We start from the raw sequence: 23,935 nt of genomic DNA on the forward strand, positions 1-23,935 counted from the left end.
ATATTTTCTCGGTGGTCTGCTTGGCTCCATGGGTGTTCTGAGTCGTACCTGACCCAGTGAAACAGAGACCGGTGCCTCAGCTGCTGACAGCTCCCTCTAAATCCCCACGTCACAGAACAAAGCTATTTGTAATTCTCCACCCCTCTCTTTCATTCCTGTTCTGTGTTTTCCCTAGAGTAACGATCTGTGGTACCGTGCGTGGACTTACGGCAGAAGGTTGCGTTCCTCCACGCTGGTATCTTGACACCAAGCGACTGGCAGGCATCCGCGTAGGACTGCAAGCTCTTGCACAGGGCCTCGCGGTCCAGCCCCAGCTCACACAGGTCATAAAGGCAGGTGTCAAAGTAACCGCTGGGGCGCAGCACAGCGTGGCACATCTGAAACGGGCCGCTGGTGTCAGTGAGGAGCCCGCAGAAGCTGCTGCTGGCAATGACTTGCTTGTCCGTCTCGTTGCAGGCTGGGGTGGGGAGTGGTCCGGCTGAGCAGCTGTGGAAGGACGGGGAGAAGGGCCCTTGGGTCACCTGTGGGCTTCTCCTGGTGTCTCCCCCTCCCCTTGCCCGCCACGTCCCCAGTCCTGCTGGGGGGCCACACACACCTGCTGTCGTTGGACACCTGCCAGCTGTTGCCCAGGCTGGTGGAGTCTGGCTCCAGCACCCCTTCCGGGTTCAGGAAGTCATCTGCTGCCATCCCGTTGTAGTTCCCACACATGCCACAAACCTTCTGCCCAAAGGTGCTGGGAAGCGTCACCTCCACCCGATGGTTCCCATCAAACTTCACTCTCAAGCCAAAGTCTGTCATCACCACCGTGTAGAACCCGCTGGACGAGACCTGCACGCCCGCAGATGGGGTGCAGGGCAAGATCTCTGCCGCTCCGTTGACCTGGAAAGTCAAGACGGGGTTGGAGCAAACCCTTTGGCACAGCACTCTCCTCTCACACAGCCCCACCGCCTCTCCCCCTTGCGCTTACCGTCACCACTCCACCCTTTCCCAGCCTTATCCGCTGGCCAGCCACATCGACATCCACGTATCGGACATAGGACACGCGAGTGTTGCCTCCCCTGTGCTCATTGGCCGCTTCCACGTTGAAGTAGGGCAGTGAGCTGTTGCTCTCGCACAGCTTGGAGAGGGTGTAGGTGCAGGTGCCCATGAAGTGGTGTAGCTGCTTGTCGAACGTGTGGTAGTGAGGGTCTCCTTCCACCACACAGGTCCCTGACAGTGGAAACGGTCAGTTAAGCACCTCCTGCTGCCTCTGCTCCCTAGTTTACCTTACGTAAAGGACTGAGGTCCCACATATGGTATACTCCACTCACCTGAGCCTGGCATGGGTGCTGATGTCGTTCCCTCTTCTGAAGGTGTGGTGATGATCGTGCCTGGTGTTGTTGGAATCCCATCACCTGTAAAAGTTTGAATGGTACAAGCAAATTAACCCTCTTTGCCTAGCTCCTGTTCAAATAAGAAACTACTTTTACTGCTACAAGAAGAATAATTTTCTTCAAGCTGCCCTTCCCCTAGCTGAGTCCTGTACCTGTGCAGTATCCCTTTTCAATGGACAGATCATCCAATGCTATGTCGCTCCGGAAATCTTCACCTATCATGCCCTCCAGGACAATCTAAGGGAAAGGACATTTGCCACCATTAGCTCCAGCTATGTACGTCAAGTGCCGTTACAAAGCATGTTTCACCTCAGGTGGCATTGCAAGCCTTTACCCTTACCTGCATGTTTCCTGCGCTGTGCACTGTGATCTCTCCCAAGTTCCATCTGTCCCCTTTGTTCCCAGCATCTTTCCATTCCAGTGTTGATGTTTCCTTGTGAACTACATACACCCGCAGGGCCATTGCTTCAGCCACTCCGTACATGTGATACCAGAAGCGGAAGCAGTGAGGTCCTTCTGAGCTGCACACTGGACTGACCAAGCGGGCTACCTCACTTTGTTCTTGCTTACTTCCTTGCAGGTAGATATAATAGCCCCCTGGAAACAGCAGAGTGTCAGTTTTTCACATTAATGCATCAGGACAAGCAAAATCAATTTACAGATTGTGTACAGAAAAACATTTCTTCACCCAGCACCTGTCTTCAACTTTCCATCCCCAAACAGATTTCCAGCAGATTATACCAATCTCCTACTTAGGCAAAGGAAAGCCTTCTAAAGGAAAGGCTGACTGCCACAGTGATCCAGGATATACCTTTGCTGAAGCCTCTTTACAGGAATTTATATTAACAAGTCACTGCTCATCAATGTCCTGCACTGTTAATCCACCCCACAACAGATTCCTGACTGCTGCGAAGGTTCTAGATTGAGCCCAGGAAAAGCGTGCCCTGGATTTGCTGATAAAAGAGTCTCCTTGCCCTCTTCCAAGAGAAGCACAGACACTTTTTGCTGTTCCTACCTCCAGTTGTGTGGTCATGGGAAGGGCCAGTATTTGGTGTGGGTGTAGGTCCCTTGTGCCTTATCCAGTCGAAGTCGTCACTGACTGCCTGTTCCCACTCACAGAAGTCAACATCAAATGTGCAGGACATATTGCAGGCTGTTGGTGAGGCTGTATATGGTGCAGAAAGGAAAACAGTTTCTACAGTGAGGTTTGGAATCTTCTCTCTGTTCTGACGGAGCTGTTCTAGGTCTCATGCACCCATGTTCATGGAAAATTTAAATATGTTATAATAGAATGAGTAGAAGTCACCAGTACTGAAAAATTGTCTATAAAATATGAAATGCTAAGTGCCTGAGAATGTGTGTTATTTTACAAGTCCCCTCCTCATTTGTCAGCATAATGCACTAATATCCTATATTTTTACACTGCCACAGTCATAATGCTTGGTCATGGCAAATTGCTCAGAGCCCTCCTATTTGGCATAGCAGTATTCAGCTGGTTCTCAAAGTCCTGCTTAGATGGAAATCTAGACATTGCAATGTGAATGGGCTGACATTTCTTTTTACTGTTTCTAAACTTGGATGAGAAGTATTGCCTCAGAATTGGAAAGAGGTTATGGAATGATTTTTCATGCCATAGCCTCATACGTAGGCTGACATTTCTTCTGGCTTTGGTAATCACCTCTGGTAGTTCTAGAAGAAACAACATCTTGCCACTATGTTAGCTAGTCTACCTAGATAATAAGGGCCTAATAGTGTTATGACTGGAAGGCTCAGTGGACCTCAAGCTGCAGGATTGTCCTTTATTGATTTTAAAGCCCTATTTTGTATACTTCTGTATTTATTTCACGTGCTTGGTGAAAACCTGGAGATGTAGACAGGTTGGTAAGTGATGTTAACACTTGTCAAAAAGATGAAATATTTTATTAAAGCCGAAGTGGTGATTTGTTAGACAAGTGCTCAATTGTCCCTGGCTGAGTCCTTAACTGACAGTGTATGTTGTCTTTCATGACCCAACTCTGAACAGTCTTAGGTCAAATATGTTCAAACACCATGTTCTAAGGTGAATACTGGAAGCCCATTAGAAGCCCTGTTTCCAGAGATGCAGAGCACTTGAAAGATTCCTGTGTCTCTTTGAATCCCTTTTCTGAAATTCCGCTCAACTTATTAATTTGAATTTGTATTTGTAGCATGAGGATTTAATTGGATAGGTATTTGCTAAATGAACTAATGACTTACCACAGATGGTATCTTTCCTCCATTCACCCAGATTTACACCTGCAAGATCACAGGCAGCAGCGTATGCTTCTAAAATCTTGCAAAACTGATCAGAATTTCCCTCTGTGGCACACAGGTCATACACACAGCTCTCGAAGTACAGCTGTGGTGGAATGTACCAATGGCAGACCTGAAAAGGTCCACTGTTTTTCAAAATAATTTTGCAGAGTTCTTCATATTCTTTTTCTTTTGCTGTGTCACAAGTGGGTGATACAACTGTAACTGGATTACACCTGCATCAAAAATAAACAGCAGTGTGGTTATGTAAGACATCTTTATATTTTGTTCTATCCTGCAAGGCATACCTCAACAGTAATAGAACCATATGCCAAATTCTGTGGATTTGCTGTGTATAGACATCTCTAGTGCGTCAAGCCCAAAGGAGACAAATATTACAATTTGACTCATAATTCCCCATTAAGAATACAACTGTGAATTGTTGGTTTATGACTGTCTATACATAGAATGAAGTTCAGAAGAAAACAATAAATAAGCTATTTAACACAAGAAAGATAATTTAAATTCACTATTGTATGTAGTCAGAGCAGTAATTTGTATGTGAAAGCATTAATATTCAGATAAATGCCCCATGCCTATGTTAATCATTGTGGAATTATCTTAGGAGCTCAATTTGAGAGATATATTTAGACTTCTTAAAAAATCAAGTTATATGCAAAAAAGGGGACAAATTTCAAATAAAACCTACAAAGTTCATGTGGAAAACCTCTGAAGGGTAGTTTTAAAATTTCATTTCTTTCTATTGAAAAGTGGAGTTATTCAAAGGTGAAAATGCTAGCCAACAAGTAATATCAAAGAAGGGCTACTATGGAATGTAAGTAATGTACATTAATCCTATAACGGGATGATTTACGTTTCAGGCATTTTGTTGTTTCCTGATACTTACATCCTGTTGTCATCCTTCACTAACCAGCTGTCACCAAATTTATTTGGATCTTGTTCTAGGACTTTATCTGGTTTTAGAAAATCATCCAGTTGGTTGTCATTGAATGTCCCACACAGACCACACAGTTGTCCTTTGAGACTTTCATCAACCAGAATGAAAAGCTCCTGGTCACCATCAAACTTAACCTGGAACCCTAGAGAGGTATCAATGACCACATAATGTCCTTTCATAGCTACTCTGGCTCCATGGTTCAAATCCACAGGATGATATACCTGAACACCATTCACCTAAAGAAAACAAAACCCACACAACCATGTAAGGCAAATAAATCTCACAGGGAAACAAGGCTTTCTTCACCAAGTCAGCCTTCTTCTAACGAACAATGTAGACAGAGAAGTTTGAAGTTTAGCAGATGCTAATGGGCTGTATACTTATCCCACACTTTGAATAGTGCTTTGTAGCACAAGTTGAGCTCTGTGCTGTCACAATTACACACATAGCGATACTTGGAATACCTAGTATAAAGCGAGCTCTGGTATGTATGAGTCTGACAGTGTGTAGCAAAAATGCTATTTCTATTTCAAAGACCAGATCTATAAAATTTAGACAGAATTAGTTCAGCAAAAGCTTTCTATTATTATATGAAGCTATGGAGGAAGCTGGGTTTTTTTCCTACAACCTCATTTAGAAAAGGTTTGAATGGACAGCAGGAAGCTATGCTGATTTCTGACTTTTTTGAAAAAAATACCCACCGCCATTTCTGTGAGTCTTAGCATGTGCAGTTTTGGAAACAGAGAAGGCTGATTCAGTTCTTTTGGACAGAAATGTAAAGTGAATAGATGTGATAGATTGTTTATGCTTAAAGTAGAACACTTACATAGGTCTCTTTATTTTTCTCCAAAACAATATGAAGATTTTTCAGTGTGACAGCAACTGAGTTCAAAGCTGTCCAGTTGGGATTTCCTCTATGTTCATTTCTGGTTGTCACTGAAAACCTTTCAGAAGAATTTGTGCATATATCAACGACAGTGTAATTGCAGTTTCCTTGGAAATGGTACAGTCTCCCATCAAAGGTTACGTAATGTGGATCCCCAAAAATGTGGCAGGTGCTGGGATTCAATGGATAACATCCCAGGAGTCCATTCTGCACCTTGCAAACTTCACCTACTTCACAGGTGTCTGAATTGCAAACTACAGTCCCATTTTCAGCGCATATACATTGGCCTGCACAGTCTGTTTGCCAAAAAGATTCTCCTTTCTGTTAGAGACAATAAAATAAAAATAAATTAAAAGAGCTAATGGTGATGATGAACTGTGAAATAAGGCCCCAGACTACGTGCCAGAACAAACCTCATAATATTTGCCATTCTGAAGGCAGCCACAGTTGCTCAGAGACACACATTGTCCCCCGCTGATGACAAAACCATTGCTGCATTCACATCCTTCCACACAAGGTCTGCTGCAGTTCTTTGATGCAAGAGGGTCGAGACAGGTTGCTGGACAAGCACTGGTGCATGGATTGTAATAACTATTGGGAGGGCATGCAACAGCTGAAAAACAATAAACAGCACTGAATTGACAATCACAACTCACATGAAAGCACAATCCAAGATGTGATTATTTTGAGCTAATGACAGTAGGTGGGTTTTTTTAAGCCTGAAAATTCTTTCCTGTTTTGATATCAGAAAGCAAAACAGAAAACATTCTGCAAGAAAAAAGCATGAATGTTTAACACATATATCCTGAATGTTAGGCATCTCCAAATCCAAGTAAAAACTCCACATCTCTACACTAGATCTAGTACTTAGCCGATACCTTTCTAGAAGTACAAAGATTGATAAAGTCATTAGATGTAGTCTGGAAATGAAAAAACATATTAATGGCAAAAAATCGTATAAAACTCAGAGATAATCCCACATTATCATGGATCTACTGTTACTGGTTTGACACAGATTCTTGAGATAATGAACAAAATTTTCCTCTGCTCTCTGGGAAAAAAACAATAATGAGGTGACATTTACAGAATTTTATTTCTCAATATGTTGAAGTAATTATGTGAAGAATTCCAGATCTCTAAGCTATGTCAATTATTGCCCGAAACCAGCCACTTAAGATCACGAGGGAGCTATTCAAAGATTCAGTTCTCTACAGAAACTCACGGCAGAAGGTGGCATTCCTCCAGGGAAGAAGAGTGACGCCGGCTGCCTGGCATGCGTCAGCGTAGGCCTCCAGAGCGGCGCACAGGAACTCCTGGCCACCACTCAGGGCACAAAGGTCATAGAAGCAGGTCTCAAAGTAGCTCTGGGGGTTGATGACGCCATGGCACCGCTCAAAAGAGCCAGGCCTGGCAGTCAGCATGCCACAGAACTGGTCCGATCGGTAGAGCTTCTCGTCTTCCGCGCTGCAGGGTGGGGACGGGACGGGGACACCGCAAGAGGAGTCATCGTCTGGGACCTGCCAGCTCTCCCCCAGCGCATTGGAGTCTGCGGCTTGCTGCCCGTTGGGCATCATGTAATCGTCCTCTCTCCGGTTGTTGAAGTTCCCGCACATGCCACAGGTCAGGTTGAAGTAGGTGGTGGGCACCTTCACCTCCACCGAGTGGTCAGTGTCGTAGGACACGCGGAGGTTGAAGTCTGTCTCCAGGACGATGTAGCGGCCGCTCCTGCTCACCGTGATGGCACCTCCCGCTGCGCTCGCCGGCAAGGTCTGGCGCACATTGTTCACCTAGGGCAGACACACCGCAATGGGCCCCGGCCTTGGCCCTGGCCTCCCTGGGGTCCCCTGCCCCTGGGAAAGCAGCTGCCAGGCCAGGCACAGCAAACCGGTGCCCATGAGGCCCTCACAGCCAGACGCCCCTGCGGCTTGCAGAGCCGTGTCTCTGTTCTGCGCTCTGCAGGGGCCTCTGCTCGTTTGCTTCTTCCTCCTCCAACCCCTCCAGAAAAGAAAAACTACAGGGGAAGTAGAGAAACCCCGAAAAACTTCAGGGGAACCCCCGTGGGCCTGGGACAACGGACATGTCCCATACATGCCAGGCCCTGCCAGGAAAAGCCAGCCCTGCCCTGCAGCTGCACCACGCTCGTGCCAGACCCCCTCGGTGCCTACCAGCACTTGGCTCTTCTCCTTCTTGACAATGGCAATGCGCTCTCCGTACACCTCAACCAGGACTTCGCGCACGTAGGACACTCTGCTGTTGCCACGATGCTCGTTCTTGGCCTCCACGTTGAAGTAGGGCAGGGAGGTGGTGTTGGAGCACACTTTGGCCAGGGTGTAGGTGCAGTTGCCCATGAAGTTGTGCGTCACCTTGTCAAAGGTGTTGTAGTGAGGGTCGCCGTGGACGTGGCAGATGCCGTAGGATTGCTCGAGGCACTGAGGCTTCCCATCCTGCACCCCGCAGTACTGGCCCGCAGGGCATGAGGCATTGGAGCACTGGACTTTGCTTCCCCGGGCGGGACACGTGCACTTTGAGGAGCAGGTGTTGTCCGTCCAGAACTCCGAGCCCACGGGGTAGTGCTGCCCGTTGTGCCAGCACCCGCACTGCTGGCTGGGCACGCATCGGTCATGGTAGAGCAGGTAGCCGCTGTCGCACACACAGCCCTCCACGCACGGCAGGTTGCAGGTAGCAGGAGCCATCGGGTCAACACAGGTGGCAGGGCAGGCTGCAGCACAGGGCTCGTAGTGGCTGTTGGCAGAGCAGGCTAGTGCTGTGTAATAAAAGATAAACCTATTTATTGATCTTTTTTAAATACTGAAGTATTTGGTTCTGTTTAATACTGTATTCTCTTTTGTTTTGAAATATTTCGGGACATCCTGTAGTTCTGAGGAATTTTGCTGAATGCTCTTGCTGTCTTACCACCCTTTAATTTCTTTTTAGATTCGGTCTCTTTAAAGTTTCACTCATGGAGGGAATTTCCTAGGAGACCTATTATTCCTGAAAATGATTGCTTAATTCTTGCACTGGGCTGAGGACATCGGTGTCATGTTAGTTGTCCTAGAAATGTGCCATATTTAGGTTATAGCCCCGATATTTAATTCTAATTATATTGTACCTTCTTAATTAATATTTTTTCAAGTCACCAAGGTCTTTAATGTTTGTTAAATAATCAGGATGTAGGAGTGCTCTATTCTATTTTTATATCTTATTACATGCACTACATGTATATATCCAAGCTAATTAGTGGTTTTAAACACTGACATTTTCAGGTGGGAAGATGCTAGAACTGAAGTTTCCTGAACAATCTTTTTTCAGCCTCTCTATGTTTATATAATGGAGTTCACTTTTCAATTACATATTTTCTCACTCTATTTTTAGCCTGTTTTCCACAGGAGACAGAGATCACACAATTACATTGTACATTTCTCTGCTCACCCTGCCACTTGTTAAATTTGACCCAGCTGACTTATTGGAAGTATGTTGGTGAGACTGGTAGAGGACAAAAACATACTCAGGTCCATTAAATGGAATAGGTACAAGGCAAAGAGGACAGACCCTACAAACTCCTTCAGTGGAAAGAACAGCTACAGAGTGGGCTCACTCCTGCTTAGAAACCATAGGATCCATGAATGGGAGAAAACCTCAGTAATGTCCCCAGCAGAGAAAATGCTCCAGCTAGGGACTGCAGTCAAATGTGAAATGGAAATCAGAAAGAAATCAGGCTTCAGTCATTCCAGTGTTTACAGACAAGTCTCTTTCTTTAGTCTCCTCATCCCCTTCAGCACAGAAGGCACATAGGGCACAGGATCACTATTTCATGTTCCCTGCATTGCTTCTGGTGGAAGCAGATCTGTTCAGGACTTTCAAACTGTTTAAATTGTATTCTAAAGATAATATGTTTTGAGATTTTTTCTACAATATATGCCTGAATACTTGAGAAATGTTCTTTATTTAATCTTTACTAACATTCACCGAAGAAATGTCATTATTCCCATTAATCTCCAGCAAAGACTTCTGTCTGTTACTTCAATAATTGACACCTTTTGTCTTGTACCTCTGTGTGTTTCTGTCCTTTCTGCAGCCTCACTACCTTCTCCACTTCCATTAGCATGGTTACAATCTCCATTACACAGGCTTCTTACTTCAGTCCTGGCTTTTTATTCCAGGCTGCCTACCTGTGCTGCCTTCTCCCTCATCTGAAACCATGATTCACGATGCCGTACGAGACACTGATGCTTTCCTCCACATCCCTAAGGATGAATGGCTAGCATTCCCTCCTCTCTTATACATATGGCAGTTTGTGCCACTGATAATATTTCCAATACTCTCCTTCTCCCTTTATCCCAGATCTGCTCAGCTTGTCAGATGTGCTCCTCCTTCATCCTACTCTCTTTACACTGCTACAAAACTATGAGTTTCTTCTCTGTTCAGTCTCAGGTTTATTCCTCCCATCAGCTCTGATTTCATTATTCCTGCAAGAGCAACAAGCTCTGACCCCTGGACCAGCTCCCTAGTCTGTGGTTCTTTGTCCCTGGCTCTCTGCCTAGCCAGTTTCAACCTGTCCTTCCTCTTTTCCATAGACTTCTAAGAAAATTTTCATTTTCCTTTCTAGCTCCTACTTGCCTTCTCTAAATACAGGGTCTTCTACTTAGCCTATTCATTAGTCCAGCTCCTAGTCAAAGCTCCTTTCTCACTGTTCCAGACTGCCTGGATTCCTTATCCCCATCTACTGTTCCGCCTTTCATCTGCTCTGGCTCATGTCCCTTTTATGTTCATATAAGGTACCATGTTGATGTGTTTTTGCTGAGGTTGCTGCAGGAGGAGAAGACACAGCTTCCCTTCTGTTAACTGGGTGCCTGGCCACCCTGCAGGGTAGAGAGGCTGGGTGTGTAGGAGAAGGCAGCTCAGGCTCTCAGCAGGGAGGGTCAGTAAAACTCTTACATGTCTACTAAGCATGTGCAAAATGAGATATTTTTTCTAAAAGACACTTAAGTTTAGGTGTAGCTTTTTCAGAAGGTAACCCCCCCCTCTAAGTCACATGTCCCTGAGACACTTAATACACCTGAACAAAAATATAAGGACATTAGAGGAATTCAAAGGAGAAGCCTCCAATTCTATTTTAAGATGGAGTAGACAGTATTTTCTCCTTTCATCTGAAGCAGTTCAACTATTTTCACTAGAATCTTCCCAAAGGAATCAAACTGAGGACTGTATTTAATGCTGAAATCTTTAGTCTGATAGTCAAGGTTCAGATTGTTATATGATTTCAAAACAGTGTCTTGCAATACTCTGCCTTCAGAGACTCCTAATTATATCTTCCTGACAAGTGGTAATTTCCAGTAATCTTTGATACATACGGCAGAAGGTTGCATTTCTCCATGGTGTCAGCTGGACTCCTGCAGCTTGGCACACGTCCGCATAAGCCTGAAGGTTTTGACAGAGGGCTGCGTTGTTCAGATGAAGTTCACAGAGATCATACTGGCAGGATTCAGAATAACTTTGTGGATCAACTACTGAGTGGCAATTCTGGAATGGACCATTGGGTTCTGTGATCAGACCACAGTATTCATTGCTTTGGATCATATGTTTTTCATCAGCAGTGCAATTTGGAGTATGGCCATCATCTGGCAAGCACCTGGTGTGGAAAAAAAAAAGATGTGGAAAAATTCACCGATGAACTTAGTATGCACCTAAGATGCTTTTCAAATTACATCTAATAAAAACACAGGAGTGTCCCCAGATTAATCATGACATGTTTTAAAGCTCTGCTTTTCAAATAGTTAGGATAGAAATTCAGATTTTAATATGATTTCAGCCTTATAAACTTTGGGAGGCCTGAAACCAGCCCAAATATATATTGCTTTTCTTTTAAGTCAAGCTTTCTACATGGAAGATACCTCCATGAGAAGGGCAAACAAAAAGTAAAAGCATTTGAAAATAAACCTCTACAGTTATTACATAATATATTGTGAAATTATAAGAGAAATAGTAAAGTATCTCAGAAGAGTTCAAACGAGATCTTCAAGTTATTAGCATTAATATACTATAACAATAACTGCAATCTTAGTGGGCATCTGCAGTGTTTTATCCAAATTTTCTCTTTTTAAGCACACTTAAATTTGCTGTGAAACTTTACCCAGACAGATAGATAAGGTAAGTACACCAACATGAATATATTTTATCCCATGTGCCTAACATTTTTGCCACACATACAACAGTTTCTTAAAATACTGATCATTGCATAACCAACAGCTAAGGCCTGACGTCCCATTTGGAGTCCTACCTGGAGTCATTGTACACCTGCCAACTGTTGCCAAGGCTGGCTGAGTTTGCTTCCATCTCTCCATCAGGGTTCAGAAAGTCATCTGCTTTGTGCCCATTATAATTTCCACATATTCCACAGACTTTAGACATATAGGTACTGGGAAGAGTGATTTCTGCTCTGTGATTTCCATCAAACTTAACATTCAGCCCAAAGTCAGTAGTAACCACAACATACTGCCCACTGAAGGCAATACTGACACCCTGCGCCAAGGTCAGAGGGAGCACCTGGATGACTCCATCAGCCTGCAGGCACAGAGAAAGACAATCATTATAATCACTTCAAAAAAAGTATTTTTAATAGTGACCCTCTTGGATCACATTCCTATATTGAGCACAGGACTTGCTCAGTGAGAAGTAAGAACTCACACTGTGTCAAGTATTATTTAATATGAATGTTGTATATGGGCACATTAGGGCCTTGAGGCCACAGTAACATAGCTATGTAGCTTCCAAGTGTGGTCAAAGTGAGCTTAGTAAACCAGACCCAGCTGGCAAAAGTCCAAGACTTTGCATGGTCTGCAAGTAACTGCTTACAGACCTATTTTTTTATAAGATAGAAAAAATGTAGTTAGAATGAATTCTCAGAAAATTTTCAACTTAGGACAAATCTTGAAAAATCTTCATTTTATTTCTTTCTCTTTTAATTTTCACATTTGAAATGCCAGACAATAGAAAGTAAGTGTCCAAGTAAAATTTTCAATTTATTTAAAATTTACTTGTTAGTATCTGCTTTGTTCTTATTACATATGTAAGAAAGTTTGGTTTACTTAGAAACATATATATAATAAAAACAATAAATACAGGGAAAAGGTATGAAAGAGAAGCTGTTAGACAAATGTGGATATATGAGTTCACTATGTTTCTAAGATCAGATGGGAAAGATCTTGGTATACATTTAAACCTTCATCTCCTGTCACATAAATCACTGTACTATTTTCTTATAAGAAGGGTGGTAATGAAGTAAGGTGACCTGTTCATTTACTAGCGGTTTGAATCAAACATGTCTGCTGTCTTGGTCCTTTATGGAAAGAAGTCATAAAGAAGCCTTAAAATACAATAGCTGGTCAAGTGACACCATCAGTGTGAGGAGAGTCATCAGAATGTTACTCTAGGACTTTATCTGTTTCTGCCTCATGGCAAATGCCAGGTGTTAAGTGAAGTTATCAGTGATGTGGAATAACAAGAAATCAGGAATGAACATGCAGCTTTACAGACTACCATAAAGGATCGGGAAATCACCACCAGGATTCAGTTAATACAAGGCCTTTTTATTCCCTGGTGCAGACCAAGCTTGAGCATGGGGGGCAAGCTAGAAAAGTAGTCTAGCCCACCAACCCCATCTGGAGTGTCAGCTCTAATTCCACCTTTTAGAAAGACAACACAAAATTTTAGCCTATGTTTTCATTCCTGTAATTCCAAAGTTTAAGAACTCCACACTACTACTACTCCTAAAGATCTGACTGCCCTCTGAAAAACACTGTATGCAAGCTGGAAATTTGTAGTCATTGTACACCAATTTCTTCATTCACAATGAGTTACTGAGGATAGATACTGGGCTCAAATCCTACCTTAACAACTCTGTTTTTACCCAGGTTGATCCTGTAGCCATACACATCAATGTCCACATATTGGACATAAGACACACGAGTGTTGCCTCCCCTGTGCTCATTGGCTGCTTCCACGTTGAAGTAGGGCAGCGAGCTGTTGCTCTCGCACAGCTTGGAGAGGGTGTAGGTGCAGGTGCCCATGAAGTCATGACGCTGCTTGTCAAACGTGTAATAGTGAGGATCCCCGTGTAGACTGCAAATTGCTTCTGGAGACAGGAAAAGGGAATAATGTACTCATTTCCATATGGATACATCCAGAAAAGCCACCTCACTGTACAGAGGAAAAACACAATCATCCCCATTTTATAGATTACATATGGAAGAACTGAAACCGAAAAGGCAGATTTATATGGCATAAGGCAATGTCATGGAGAGATACCCACAGAAATTCACTGAAGCAAGGAAAGAGCACTGGAAGTAAAAAATGTAGGTGCCCTTCTACAACCCACTGACTAGCATGTGTTATGTGCTAAAATTACCTGTCACTGGAGGTGGTGTAGATTCGGTTGTTGTAGGTGTTGGTGGTACAGGGGTAGAGACAGCTTCTGTTAGTAGAAAAGACAAGGTAATGCAATGTTATAACATTAGAGGGTGAATGCTACTTACACACCAGCATACCAGAATTTCCACTTATTCTTCACCAGCATAAGGTTAGAAGTTTTCCACTGAAGCAAGTGGAACTGCCTATATTTAAAAATTAGGATGTGTGGATGTTTTGAGTACTTAGGAAAGCTCATCTGATTGTTAGCTTGTGCCAACATGCTTCTCTAGAGCTGGAAGTGTATTTACAATCAGATATGTGACTCCCTCTGGTGTGTATGTTAAGGCATGAAGGGCATACTGTCTGCAAGTGTTGGCAGGTCTGGGAGTAAGTAGTCTGCCAGCAGATGCCATATAGCAGAAACAAATAATTCTCAGGGCACTCACGGTTTCTAATCAGAGAGTTTTGTTTCTTCTTGATATTTATTTCTTAGGAACATGAGAGTTGTAAGAGCTTTCTACTGACAGACACAACAGTCGTGTTGTGGAGCCTTCCCTCCTGCCTGCTTCTGCTTGCTAACAAATATCCTTTGTCCATCACAAAGATATCTTCTAAAAGATGTGGTCCTCCTGGTTACTTGTACATGTGATCTAGCAACACCAGGATGAATATTCTCTTGACGTCATGTTCATTCACCGGTACTTTCAGAGATTCAGATCCAATAGACTAACTAAAACCTTCAGAGCACTTCACTCCTGACCCTTTACAGAACAAAAACCAACTCTCTTCATTCAGGTACTCTCATATTTCACCCTTGTGACCCCTATGCTGTAGCCTGAGTGTGCAACAGCAGTCAGTGTACAAGGAGGTAACTAAGTGATGAATTGCTTCATGGAGAACAATGCTTTCCAACCTAGTTATAGAGGAACTATAGGTGTATAATCATCCAAATGAAGTAAGGCAGTTGGTTTTCCGTATTACTGACACTGCTAGAGGCCTTATTTATAGGGATTAAGTCGTAATATAGAAAAAAAAAATTATGAGAACAAGTTAGAGAATTCTGAATAATGATGCAGTAACTGCATGCTATGATGCTACTGCTTTTGTGCTAACCATGTGATTCAAAATCAGCTGGATGTGGGGGTTTTGCAAGATACTTATGATTATAATTTAGAAAAAGCCAACAGACTTCACATAAGTTGAAGTCTAGTGCATGCTGATAAATCTCTGCACAAAATGGTCCTGTTCACTTAATAAGCACTAACTTCAAAGCTGAAGATATTTTGTAATAACCTATCTGCAAAATGAGATCAGCTCCTTTGCATGCACTGTTTTCTTGTTCATCTGTTTCTTATACACCCATTTCTTCATATCCAGCTCCCTACTCCAGTGTAAATGCAGATTTTGCGTATCTAGCCGAGAATTGCTCTTTTTGCTCTTTCACCATTGGTGAAAATGTCTGTATTCCATAATGGATTCTTCCCAATGAGCTTTAACTTTGCTGTAGAGCTGTGACATAAAATAGAAGAAAACCTCCTAAGATCATTGTCCTTTGAGATCTAAGATGAAGAGGTTCTGCAAATGACAGTATGAATGTCAAACATCATAACCTAAAACCTGCTTGATAAAGTTGCCATGGAAGATAATTTTTCATGTGACAAATGAACATATATTTAGTTGTTCATGAGACTGATTAAAATATCTATTCAATCAAATATTCTTGTAGAAACAAAAAGATTGGGAGGACTTTGGCTTTTACCAGACCTAATAATTCACTTAATTTTCTTCATATTAGTAGCCATACAGCTGAACAGAGGGAGGAGCACTTTTTTCTTATCTTTTGGGAGTTACATTAGTGCACCATCCAGTGGCTGAATCATGTGCTAATATGCCTGCGAAAATGAAGAACTATCTTTCCCTAACCTTCAAAAAGAACGGCCCCGAGTATTTTTCACAGAATTTTAAAGAAAATTATATATTATGAGGTTGTGGACCTAAATGGAAATCTCTGTCCTGGCTAGTGGAAATTGAAAACATTTTATTGTCATTATATGAGTAACATTTCACAGACAGTGAGGCCTGTTAAGAACTAATGACGCTTTCTATGTGGTTTTGAGCAAGCTTCTTGTTCAATTCACACTTTGTAAGTATTGCATACTTGTCAGTAACGATGGGATTAAACTGTAATTCACTTCCAGATCCTAGTCATCAACACCTTACGCCAGTCTTGACTGATTTGCTACAGGGTCAGGGATCAAGCTCAGACTGCTGATTCATAGTCAAAGTTGGCAGTGCAACTCAGCTTTATTGACTCACCATTATTTCTTTTTGTGACATATGGCAGTGATGTGTACTTGCTGAGCTCGTATGAACTGAGATTTGCTGTAAAATGCATTTAGTCTGGAATCCAAGACCAATGTGCATAGCCTTGGCTAGGTTTAAAGATGCACTTCAGACTTGAAGTGAAGGTGAAGTTTGCTGGACCTCGTGAAAATGGTCATATTTGCAGAGAAGGGGATAACTTGTTGGAACATTTGAGGTAATGAGGAAAGATTTAGGAAGAAACTCCAACAAAAGAGGTAACATTCAAATAAAATGAGCTGTAAAGTTTTGCCATTTCTCTTTGTGGTTTGAATTTATGAGGAGTTTCTATATTCTATATGGAATTGAGTAATGGTCAACAACTTAGAGATGAGGAAGGAGCATACATTAAGGTGCAAACACAGACTTACCACAGGATCCATCCCTTACTCTCACGTCGTCCAGTGCTGTATCCCCATATTCTGTCAGTCCTCGGACAGCCTCAAAAATTACCTAGGCAGGACACAAAGTGAATGACTGCATCAGAGTTGCTTGGGCAAATATGAGACCGTGTCCCTTAGCATATGTTCAAAATGTTCTTTTTGTTCTGTCTCTAAAGGCAGCAAGTAAGCTGAGGCTATAACGGGTTTCCTACTTTCCCTCAGAAGCCTAAAATATATTTTCTGTTATAAGGTAAGGAGTTCAAGAAACATTGTCCTCTATTTTGCTGACTGATAGATGATTTATGAGAATTAGTTGTCTGGATTCTACAGAAGAGGCCAATGTAGGCAGCATCCCAATGTTCAAACCTTAGCTCACAGCAGACAAACCTGCATTTTATTAAGGCACCTATAGTTCTTGACTTTGTCATAAAATGAAGGAGAGAATGAAGGAAAAAAAGATAAAACTAAATATATTTTATCGCCTAAATATCAGCACCAGTAAAACTCAAGGGGGTTGTTTTTTCCTTCTCTTAGTTCATTGGCATAGAGCATGAGGCCAGTACATTTAAAAAATATAAACCAAGCAAATCACAGAATCATCTAGGTTGGAAAAGACCTTGAAGATCACCTAGTCCAACCATTAACCTAACACTGATCCTTCTCAGCTACACCCTATCCCTAAGTGCTATGTCAACCCGTCTTGGTTATCTTTTCTAGATTACATGCACAACCTTTTGCAGCCTGCAAGGGGAGAGCAAATACTGATACTGTACAAAGAAATTTATTCTGAAAATATATTACCTTTATCTTTCTCTGTGCTGGAAAAGTATGAGTGATGGCACCATATTTCCACAGGGCACTCTGATTTCCCTTCCGACTCCACACCACAGACTCTCCTGTGCTGTCTTGGATAAGCACTCTCAGCTCATTCATGTCTTCCGATCCAAACATATAGTACCAGAAGTCTATGCATATTTTTTCAGAAACTACAGTATCTGGGCTCTCAAGCCTGTTAGTGTCAAATGGGATCAGATTACTTGCTTCTTGATAGATGAAATAGCCTTCTGCAGAGTGAAAAAAATTAAAATATGGTTGAATCTTTGTAACTTGTTAGGTGTCATTTAAAACTGAAGTACAACCCAACTCTGGAAAAAATCAAGGGCATCATTAGCAGTGCAAAGAAGCAAAGTAGAGGGCATTTGGAGTTTACATTGCAACGGTTAGCACCATGTAGTTATCCAAACTAGAATGTGAGCTGGAGAGCAAAGCAAGTAAATCCCATCACACACAGTTATTTTGGGATCACAAATAAAGAGGTAGTCCTCTTTCAAGAGACAGCACCTCCAGACACGGTGCCGCACTGATCCATGTTCAGTTTCCTCTTTCTTCAAAGGAACATAATGTGATCTGTTATACACCTTCTCTTGCGGGATATATTTTTTCCTAAAGATTTTGGTCTTAAGATGAGACAAGGGATTTGTAAGCATTTGGTTTTGTCTCAAAATGGAAGGAATAGAAAGCAATGTAGGTATTTCCATCAAAATATTTAGGTTTGACATAATGAAAAGGAAGGAAACGTTTTGAAATTCAGAAACTCACAGTATTTCTTTTAGAATTTGAAAGGTTTTAGTATGAATTGGTTCAATATGAGATCATATTTTGCTTCACTAGGGCTGAAGTTTTACCTCCCATGGGCAAAGATCAAAGCTACATTTCCTCAGTGCAGTTAAAGTCAAGTCTGTCCCATCTGACTATGGAAAGGAATCAAAAAGAAATGAAAGACCATTTCTATATGCGAAAGTATAGCTCCACACATAATATCTAACATTCAGTTGTATGTTTTAGTTGACCAGAAAATGTAAGTCACATTTAAAGTTTGTGGTCACATTAAAAGGTCTGTGTCAATTCAAAAAGCAAAACATTACTCAAAACATTACTTTTTGTGTGAAACCAAATTAAAAGTACTTCTTCTTTCAAGAGGCCATTTTAAATGTTATTATCAAAATACTGAAAATGCAGAAAATTATTTAGCAAAAATCCTAACTAATACTATTCTAATCCACTTACTAAATTTGACAGTAGCTGACCTTTCAGTCTCAAGATAATTACAGAAAGCAGTATGACTGCAAACTGATCCCCCATAAATGGATCTGCTAATGCAAGGATAGCAGTTCAGAGATGGAGCCATACTAAGCACTTGTTTGATGATATGACCACATTAGACCCCAGGTTTTCAACCACATGTAGCTGAGGACAAGGTTTTTAAAGATATTCATTAATTTTAAATTTGATTTTGTAACACTTTGCTAGCATGAACATTATCTAGTGCTAGTACAGTGATCATTACATTTATTGCCATTAACTGTTATCACTGTAATTTGGCCACACGACCTTTCTTGACTAATGATCTGTTTGACATCACTGCATAATATAATTAACTTTCTTCTACTTCCATGCACTGATAAGGATTTCCAACCCATGATGGGGCAACCCAGTTTAATTTACTTGGGACTGACATAGTGAAAAATCAAAGACAGGTGACATCATGTAACAAAACTGACACATTTCAAAAGGCTTCATGAATCTCTTTTCTCTTTCAAAGAAAGAAAAATAAAGGTAGCCAAGCTGTCTTCAAAAGGCAATCAACAATGCCACAACTTCCATCAGGATCAACAAGAGCACCTACTTCCATCAGGATAGTCTCCATCAGGACCTGTTCCATCAGTCGGAGTGTCGTGCTTGGTTCGTATCCACATTCCCTGGTTGACATTGCAAGGTTGTGTCCAGTCACAAAATGGTCTTGAGTTGTTGTTGAAATCACATCTGGTGAGGTAAGCTGAAATACAACACATGAAAGTCAGAAAGAGCAGCTAGTATGTTCAAAATCTGCCCTGGATGTTAACAGCACTAATGACATGCAGTTACCTGTTTCAGGATCCCATATTCTCAAGCCACCAGTTGGCCTTTGCCTGATCCTGTGGAGAAAAACAACACGGTGAAGCCCTTGTGGAATTAGTGACTCAAAAACTGTGTAAGAAAGAATGTTGGGACCTCAGCACATGTCTTTGGGTCTTTCACTGAATAACTGAATAGATCTAGGATTTCATCCATGTCTGACTCTTTCTCCTCCCATATGTACTTCTTCATGATAAACCTCTGAGAGTGAGTCAAAGGTGGGATATGTTCATTTCATGTAGTGTGGAAGGATCCTGTGCTCTGTATCCCCCTGAACTGAAAGAAGACCAGCTTTTCTAGGTACAGGGAGCTACAGAAGGGCTAGATGGATGCAGCTCAGCTCAGACAATATCAGAATAATAGCAAATAGTTGCTATTAACTTGCTCATGGCATTGTCATCCCCACTGTTGCAAAACAAAGTGTGTAAAAGACAGCAAACTAGTTTAGTGTGTAACTTATTTCTTGGAAAGCTATATATTTCCTTTAACTCCTGAAAATCTCTCATGACACAAAGCTGTCCTCTCATCCAGCTCTTCTAATTTACCCTGAAAATGCTGCAGAACAAAAGCAGTTAAAAATGCATTGTCCTTGTGGTGCTACCAAGTCCTGCAGAGATGAGTTGACACAAGACTAAAGTCCCACCACAGATCACAGCATAAATGGCTCCGCTCTTTGGGTGTTTTGCATAGGCAACGGATTTCCAGGACTGCAAGTCTATAGTAGTAGTTCTTGACATAGTCTGACAGTGGTCCACAGTTTCAGGAGCCAGGGTTCAGTTCCAGTGTCTGTGGTGCCCCATCCTTAATTATTCTTACTGTACTTGACACAATATAGAGAATATATATTGTCCTTAGTGAATGCATCACAGTAAATGTCCCCACTACCCCTCAAAATCTAAGCATAACATTTGGAGAAACCTGGGAGATTAGGAGCAAATATCACACAATCATTTCATCAATGAAATACAGCAAGCAACTGGAAAACAGACTGAGCTAAGGTTAACGAGGAAAGAGAAATGTGAAGACAGATAAAGTAAGAAAATTTTCTTCACTGTTCCTTCTGGGATTTCTTTTTCCATGAGAAAGGGAAAGCTGTGACAAGTTTCCACTTGGTCTCTATTCAGTGCTGTCTTTGAACTGTTACACATCGGGCAAGTCCTAAGGCAAAGGTTACTGTAAGTATATTCAGAGTCAAAGGTGTTTTATAACTACTGCAGTTACTTTAAAAGGTTATATAAAAAGCTGTGCCATTAGAAATCCATGTGTTGCAGATTTCTCTCACAGACAGGAGCTAGTGCAGAATTAGGCAACAACAAAATTCAATTATTTCTTCTTTTAAAAAATGACATTGTTCAATTGTACGACATTCCACATTTAAAAAGTGAAGAAATTATATTTATCATTAACAACCAAGCTTCCTAAATTAAGCTACATCCAGTACTGTGCTACTTACCCTGTGGTATTCAGCACGGAAATACAGAATAAAATTAACGTGTATTTCAAGTGCCAGGGGGTCCCCATGCTAGAAGACAGAGTTAAGTCTTCTGTGTGGTACAGTTTGCATAGTAATTCACCAGCTGTACTCAGCAAGGAGGAAATGAGGACAACCTACAGTGAAACAGAAGAATATATTGACCAGAGGGTGGAGCTGATTATGAAAATCTGTCCAACCGTGTACCAGTTATGTTCCCTGGGTTATCTACCTTGAGAAAAGCACGTATGAACTGCAAGCTCATATTCTGTGTCACTTGCTTTGACACCTTTCGTTCTTTGCTGAAGAAATTGATTTGATTTTGGCAATTTTTGTTGCTGCTGTTGTATATTTTAAAAGTCTGCAATTTTAAAAGGATTTTTTTCTGACAATGATAGCAAGACAACTTTCTTAATTTTAAAACTCCTGCCCAGCTTTCACTGCTAGTGTATGAGATTTCTCATATTGACTGAATTTTCTCCCTTTCTGAAACTAGTATTCAGCAGAGTAGATAACAAACTTTCAATTTACTCACAACAGTCATGTTGTCATGGGCACAATTCAGGAACTTGCTGAAATATTATTGCTGCCATATTGTCCCTGCTTAAAAATAAAAGGATCATTTTCTGATCTGCAGTGAAGTCTCTGTTGGTTGCTGGCACAGAAAAAGCAGGTGGATCATTCCCACTGCCACTTGGGCCTTTGCTGTTCTGTTCTTTTGCACTGGGTTCTACAAAGAAATGGCTCAAAGGCAGCCAAATTCCCTACTTCACCTGGATTTCATGAGTGATGAGAACCAAAGAAGCATCAGAAAGTGTACAGTGTTTCCTTGCATTGCCTGGAAAACCTAGACCATGGCTCTTTTTTTGTCTAAAAGGAGGATGTCTCTGGGACTGGGGCTTTCTGGAAAAGTTATAACCATTTTCCCTTTTTTACTATATTCCAATGATTAAGGTCATTAAGGCTTCATAATTTCAGTCTGGAATTTCTTCAATTCCCTTTCCCCTGCTCAGCACAAAATATTTTCACTTGCCATGTACAAATAACTGAGGAGGCTGCTTACAGAAGCAAGAGAAATAAGGAAGGATCAAGGGAGTCTAAGCAGGAACGCAAACATATTTCAAGTTAGATGTTAACTGATGTGTTGACACCAGGCCTGGGGCTGCATTCTGCCACTGGCTCATGCCCCACACAAGCACCTCCGAAGCCAGAGGGTGGATGTTCACTTGACTGATAATCATCCATCTCCAGCAAAAATCCTTTCCTATGAAAATGTGTGTATTTTTGCTTATCAGTAAACAGTGAAGAGGATTTCTGTGATTTAAACACAAAGGAGATTCATTCCCTTCATAAAGCCACTGACCACACTTTTCCAGTTTGGCTGAGGAGAGCTCAGTGTGAGGGGCAGAATACAAGTCACCTGCAGACAAAAGTTGCACTGAGCACGCTGCATTTTCGGCAGGGCTGCTGAGATGCTGGTCCAGCAAGTGGTAATCTGGGCAACAGCTGTCCTTAGCACTGTAAGGGGTGGCAAGGGGCCTCCCATGTATGCACATGCTTTCTTTCTGCAGACAGTTTATGGATTCCTCATTAATCTGATGCTGCTCTGTGTGATTCTGACAGGAGATGCGAATCCATCTTGGAAAGAAAGCAACCCTCTGGCGAATCCATCCATTCAGATGATGCGCGGTCTTTGACCCCTCCTCACCCACGGCAAATATGAGGCACTGCAGCACCATGAACGCTCCTGTCAGTAGAACATGGCATGCTCTCCAGTCATGCTGTGTGACCTTTTCTGCCACTGTCACTCTCTTTACTGCCAGCTCAGGTACCCTGTGAAAGGTGAGCTGAAGTACTGATTAGGGCTTTTCAGGGGGGAAAAATATTCATAATCTCTTTTACATATGGAAAGGATGACAAGGGAATTACTCACCATTTGATTCCAGTGGGATGTGACAGTATCCTACATTCCTGACAACCAAACTGATCACCTCACAGGCCTACTATTTCTCTTCTCCATCTGCATGCTTTGTACCTCTGAAAGGTGCCTGGGTGACACTGCCATTTGTTTAAAATACTGTTCTGGACTGCAACCTGAAGAAGAAGAAGAGTTCTTCATTTCTAATACAGTGAAGCTAAAATTCTTTCCAAGGGAGGGCATTTGCAGACAATCTTCTAAACAAGTGATGTTTTACTCTGCCTTAAACCAAGGATGCAAGTGGTGCACACCTGACAGCTAACCCCTATGACTGGCTTCCTAGTGCTCTGTACTGCTGTGTTACTATTTGAAACTAGTCACCAGATCCCGCCCCATCTGCAGCCAGCATTAGAAATTCTCCTCACCTGCTGCCTGTTGACAAGGCACACTGGAGCTACTCATTGGAACAAATTGCCTTTAGGTGACACAAACAGATTTTCCACATAAAATCTGCAGAAGATACCAATAGTAGGGCTATTGGTAGTAGGGCTAAACAGCATGACATACAACATTCTCAAAAGGACAGACATAATACTGCATACAACTTCATTTCTGGCTAGCAGTCAGAAAAGAACTCTTGAGAAGACTCCCTTAATTTTTGCAGGATTAAGTTATATTTTCCAGGAGACAATCAGCCTGATATCCTTGCAAAGGGACAGCACAATGAAGACACAACCAAAAAAAAATTGTCCCAAACAAGACAAATCAAACAGTAAAAGAAGCAAATTCAGCAGTTCATCCATTCTAGTGAGTGCTGTCTAGTGCAGCTTTTGCTGTGCAGTTATTCTAGCATTGCAATTGTCCTCAAGTATCTAAATCTGGTTATTCCATTTTCTTGAATCCAAGTGTTCTCTGATGAATAGCAATTGCACTTCACCGTGTTGCTAATGCTC

General features: G+C 42.0%; 1 protein-coding gene across 1 annotated transcript in view; it reads right to left on the reverse strand.

Annotated features, from left to right (window-relative positions):
* LOC141963289 (IgGFc-binding protein-like) overlaps positions 1–23,935 on the reverse strand; it is an 80,170-nt gene that overhangs the window by 47,118 nt on the left and 9,117 nt on the right. The window contains exons 2-18 of the mRNA XM_074912483.1: positions 19,325–19,474; positions 16,627–16,708; positions 13,375–13,619; positions 11,766–12,049; positions 10,840–11,117; positions 7,654–8,252; positions 6,711–7,275; positions 5,902–6,101; positions 4,552–4,838; positions 3,609–3,790; positions 2,389–2,538; positions 1,714–1,970; positions 1,526–1,610; positions 1,311–1,394; positions 968–1,209; positions 596–879; positions 209–486 (exon numbers count right to left, since the gene is read on the reverse strand). Coding sequence (XP_074768584.1) covers positions 209–486; positions 596–879; positions 968–1,209; positions 1,311–1,394; positions 1,526–1,610; positions 1,714–1,970; positions 2,389–2,538; positions 3,609–3,790; positions 4,552–4,838; positions 5,902–6,101; positions 6,711–7,275; positions 7,654–8,252; positions 10,840–11,117; positions 11,766–12,049; positions 13,375–13,619; positions 16,627–16,708; positions 19,325–19,474 — 4,252 coding nt within the window. The remainder of the gene's footprint in view (positions 1–208; positions 487–595; positions 880–967; positions 1,210–1,310; positions 1,395–1,525; positions 1,611–1,713; positions 1,971–2,388; positions 2,539–3,608; positions 3,791–4,551; positions 4,839–5,901; positions 6,102–6,710; positions 7,276–7,653; positions 8,253–10,839; positions 11,118–11,765; positions 12,050–13,374; positions 13,620–16,626; positions 16,709–19,324; positions 19,475–23,935) is intronic.

Source organism: Athene noctua, chromosome 8, assembly GCF_965140245.1.
Source record: "Athene noctua chromosome 8, bAthNoc1.hap1.1, whole genome shotgun sequence".
Lineage (NCBI taxonomy): Eukaryota > Metazoa > Chordata > Aves > Strigiformes > Strigidae > Athene > Athene noctua.